Source organism: Geospiza fortis, unplaced genomic scaffold, assembly GCF_000277835.1.
Source record: "Geospiza fortis unplaced genomic scaffold, GeoFor_1.0 scaffold200, whole genome shotgun sequence".
NCBI classification, from domain to species: domain Eukaryota; kingdom Metazoa; phylum Chordata; class Aves; order Passeriformes; family Thraupidae; genus Geospiza; species Geospiza fortis.
Genome location: NW_005054353.1, coordinates 4,982,065 through 4,986,314, shown reverse-complemented (window position 1 = coordinate 4,986,314; position 4,250 = coordinate 4,982,065). Strand labels below are relative to the sequence as shown.

The following is a 4,250-nucleotide window of genomic DNA, read 5'->3' as shown; positions in this document are numbered from 1 at the left end:
GGGGTGGGTTGGTCCTTGCAGTAAGTAATAATGTGCAGGCAAGAAAAGAAATGTATTTTTATGTATATGTATATCACTGGTTTTAAACTTGACTACTTAAAAAAAAGGAAGAATGTATTTTACCTCTTTCCACAGCTTCAGACAAGTGATCTTTAAAACAAGTTGTTTAGGTTTCAGAAAGCCATTTGAAATAGTTGTTCCTACCTGCCTTCGAGAAGCAATAGTGCTATTGAAACTCCTGTTAGTCATCTTGGAATTCACTGGCTTGCTTTGGTGAGCCACATCATTCCTCCAGGTCTTAGAGTTTTCTTTTGGGTCTGAAGGGATGGGGTTCAGGAACAGTATTCTAGCAATCAGGCCGTAGAGCACAGTCGCCAATACCATTGGCACAACATAAAATATACCAAAGTCCATCATGTAGATAGGAGAGTAATAGCTCCTGGAGACCTTGTAGCCACAGGACACAACAGTAGTCTCTTTGTAGACTACTGTATTAAGGTCTAGCAAGAAAAACCAAAGCATACAGTATATGGAGGTGAAAGCCCAAACAAAAACAATGATCTTTTTGGCTCTTGAAAAAGTGCACAGGAATTGAGCTTTGATTGGGTGGCAGATGGCTATGTATCTCTCAATGGTGAAGGCAGCGATGGAAAAAGAAGAAGCGTTGATTCCCAGGTACTGGAGATAAGTGATGCAGAGGCACCCAACGTAGCCGTACACCCAGGATCTGTACAGGCTCTCTGTGATATTGGGTAGTCCTGCAGCCACAAGCACCATGAGATCTGCCATGGCCAGACTCACCAGATAGCAGTTAGTGGGAGTTCTCATGTGCTTGGTTCTGAGGACCACCAAAACCACCATGACGTTGCCCACAATGCCCAGCCCGCAGATGAGGAGCACTAAGAGGATGGTAACCACTTGGTATTCAGCTGTAATGATCTCCTGGCTTGATAGTGGCAGCCCAGTCTGGTTCTGATCGTCTCCTGTGCCATTCTCCATCTTCACCAGCCCACTGCCTCTTCTGCCAAGCACTCGATCTCAGCACCTGCTCTCCATGGTCCCCTGCAAAAGGGTCACTGGAGCAGAGTGTGGGTGAGCTGCAGCCCCAGAATACGTTCTCCATGTAGTCACAGTCCCATTCCTGTACCTCCACTCTCCCTACAGCACCTCAACTTTCAGTCTTTGTAAAGTCAACTATGAGATGGGTTTATCCCTCTAAGGCCCCAGCTCACTTGCACAGGCTGTTTGCCCACAGCTGCTTTGAGGCATTCACGAAAAGCCAGCCCGTGGAGGTGGGAGTTTCCTGCCTGCCGAAAGCGGGGAAGCGCAGCCCCTGCTCTGCCAGCGGCTGGGGGCCGAGCTCCGAGGGTGGAGACAGCAGCGGGAGGTGAAACCAGAGGGACTCGTGAAGGTTTTCTGCTTCACGCCGCTCTCCCTCTCTGCTCTCAGACAGCTATCATGACAGCATCGATCTCATTGATCCACGCTGGCAAACAAAGGAGAGCTGACTGGCAACAAAATTGCACTGATTTTTAAAATTCTGACTGCCGCCATGCCATTGTGAAAATTAATGGCTATTTACATTTGCCTCCTGCTTTGCAAGGAGTCCATTTAGGGCTTTTAGAAACAAATGCATCCCAGCTCTTGAAAATAGCAGGAAAAAATTTAGGGGTCTTTTTTACTTAATAGAAAAGTCTGTTCAAAACCTCTATTGCTACAGCTGTCCTCACTCCTGAGTCCTTTCAACTCTTCTGAATTGCAGCAGAGCAACAATAAAATGATCACAACACAAATTGCTTCTTAACGAAATCAGTCACACGGGCACACGTGTGCATGCACACACGTCACTAATCTACTACTCTTTCCTCAATGTACATTCTCCTCCGATTGAATAAACTCCTCCACTGTTGTCAGGTTGTGTAAAACCACAGACAAATCGAAGACTGGTGGAAATAACTGTTTTGAGCAGTGCAGATGAAGCCCTACCAAATCAGTAGCCCAGCTGCACCTGGAGACTGCACTTTCCTGTCTCACTTGCTATCTAAATGCCTTAGTGAGAAAAACAATAGCAAACCCTTCTGTAAGGCTCTGTGAAAGTGCCCTTGTCAGCTCCCAAACACAATCCCTCAGCCCACCACTTCTCCTTATGCTACTGTGTTAAAAGTTTGAAGAGCAAATTTGTCTTAAAATCCCTTATTTTTCTCCATTTAGGGCAATTGGTTTTGCTCTTTGCTCAGGAAACAAAAGGTTCAACAAAATAAAATGTTGCACAACTGAGGAAAAGCATCTTGGATTTCAAAACAGACTGTAGTGTTTAACACTGGCACATGTTTGCAAAACTAGGATTTTAAGTAGACTTAAACAACAGGTGGTGGCAAAAAGAGATTATCACCTGAATGAGAGCTGAAAATCAGACTCAAACAATTCCAGAGGTTTGAAGCCACTCAGTTAAAGTTTTCCAGTCATTTTTTTCCATTTGCTTATGTTGTGATCACATACTTTTTATCTGTAGATCCAAGAATACTTAATGAAGTAAAGCAAATGTAATTTTTCCTGTTTAAGAAACAGAGGTGAAAAGAATCAGATTTTTTTGCCAGTGGTCTTGCAGTGGCCTGTGGGAAAATGCAGGTTGCCGATTACTTGACCAGCAGTATATCAGCAGAAACATATAATCTTGCTTGTCCTGAATACCATCTGCAGATCCTGTTATTTTGGACACAGCTGGAAGACGAAAAAGGTCAGTACTACTGTAATACCTGAGTGTCATAAAAAATATTCTTTCCAGCCCCTCTACACTCCATTTTGCCATTCCAAATGGACAGATTTCCCTTGTGGACTCCATGCTTTTAAAGCTGTGTGACCGTAGTGGGGGCAGCCCCTGATGTTCAAGCCTGCAGTATAAAACACACCACAAGGGAGCCCAGGACTGAGAGATCACAGAGTCAGTGTCAGCACTCAGGGACCCAGCAGGGCACGGAATCAAAGATTCAAACTAGGAAACTGAGTGAGATGCCTCTGTGGATAAACTCCTCAATCCTCAGGGACCTCAGCTGAATTAAAAGTTTTTGGCATCTCCATAGACTGATTTCTCTTCAAGGGGTGACTGATGCCCTTCTGCCACACCATCGCACAGTGAAGTCTTGCTGCTCCTGTTTCTGTGTACCCTGCTGGCTTATGGAGGCAACCTGTAGGCTCTGATGTGGCCTGAGACTCAGCACATCTGAGAGCATGTAAGTGTCTGCAGTGCAGGAACTAATGGCTGAGGACATGGCATGCAGAGAAGCTGTGGAATATTTAAAAGGCCAGGATTTTGAAGTAAATATTGGAGCTCTGGAAGATGTACAAGACATGTATTATCTGATGCTTGCCTCATTCTTCTGCATCTGCTTCTGGTCTGTGTCAGGGAGAGGATGGACGGTCTTGTCTCGGTCACTTTTTATGAGTTTTTATCAAATGCTGCATTCTGGTAGTGAAAAAGGTATAGAGTTGTCACCATATGGCTATAAGGAAATAAATCTACAGTAGGCATTCAGAGGATTTTATCAAAAGCAAAATTTTAAGTATTTTATCAAAAAGTAAGTATTTTATGAAAATACTATCAGTATTAACATACTAAAACATTAACATGCTTCCAGTATTAACACAAGGAAGTATTTCCCTTTTCATAAAATACTTCCACAACCTACAATGTTTCTATAAAAACTGCAGTAATTGCAGAAGGAATTTCAAGACTGGAAATATATATTCCATGTAATTAGAGCATCTGGTGCTGTGGATTTGACTGAAACATCATATTATGCACTTTGCCTGATACATTCAAATTATCCTTTCAACATGATTATCAGTCAGAGATCAGATACTGAATCTGGGAATCAGTAAAAGACCAATCTTTTATCTCAGTTGATGCTGTGCTAATGCAATTCTCAAAATATGGTGGCTACTTTCACAAGCAGCTCTGCATGAATACATGCAGGCCCGGCAGCTGTGCCAGGGAAATTTTGACAGAAGGTGGCCCAGAGACTGCTGTGGAATTTTTACTGCATATTTGTTACTCCATTTTATGCCTGTACCTGTTGGTGCAGCATCAGTTGGCATTGCATGTAGAAATGAGGACAGACACAGTTTGCAAGTCGACAACAACAAGCAGAAAAACAAGCCATGGAAATGTGCTCACTTTTGCCAATGCATCTCTTTTAGTCCAACTGTTGGGGCAGGAGGGAGAGGGGAAGGCATGTTGACACCACCTGTTC

The 4,250-nt window shown here is 43.6% G+C and overlaps 1 protein-coding gene across 1 annotated transcript in view; it reads right to left on the bottom strand.

The window, feature by feature from the left end:
* Window positions 1-1,143, bottom strand: part of TRHR (thyrotropin releasing hormone receptor) — a 7,513-nt gene extending 6,370 nt beyond the window's left edge. The window contains exon 1 of the mRNA XM_014307998.1: window positions 205-1,143. Within this exon, the coding sequence (XP_014163473.1) occupies window positions 205-999 (795 nt within the window). The 5' untranslated portion in view covers window positions 1,000-1,143. The remainder of the gene's footprint in view (window positions 1-204) is intronic.
* Between the last annotated feature and the right edge of the window lie 3,107 nt (window positions 1,144-4,250).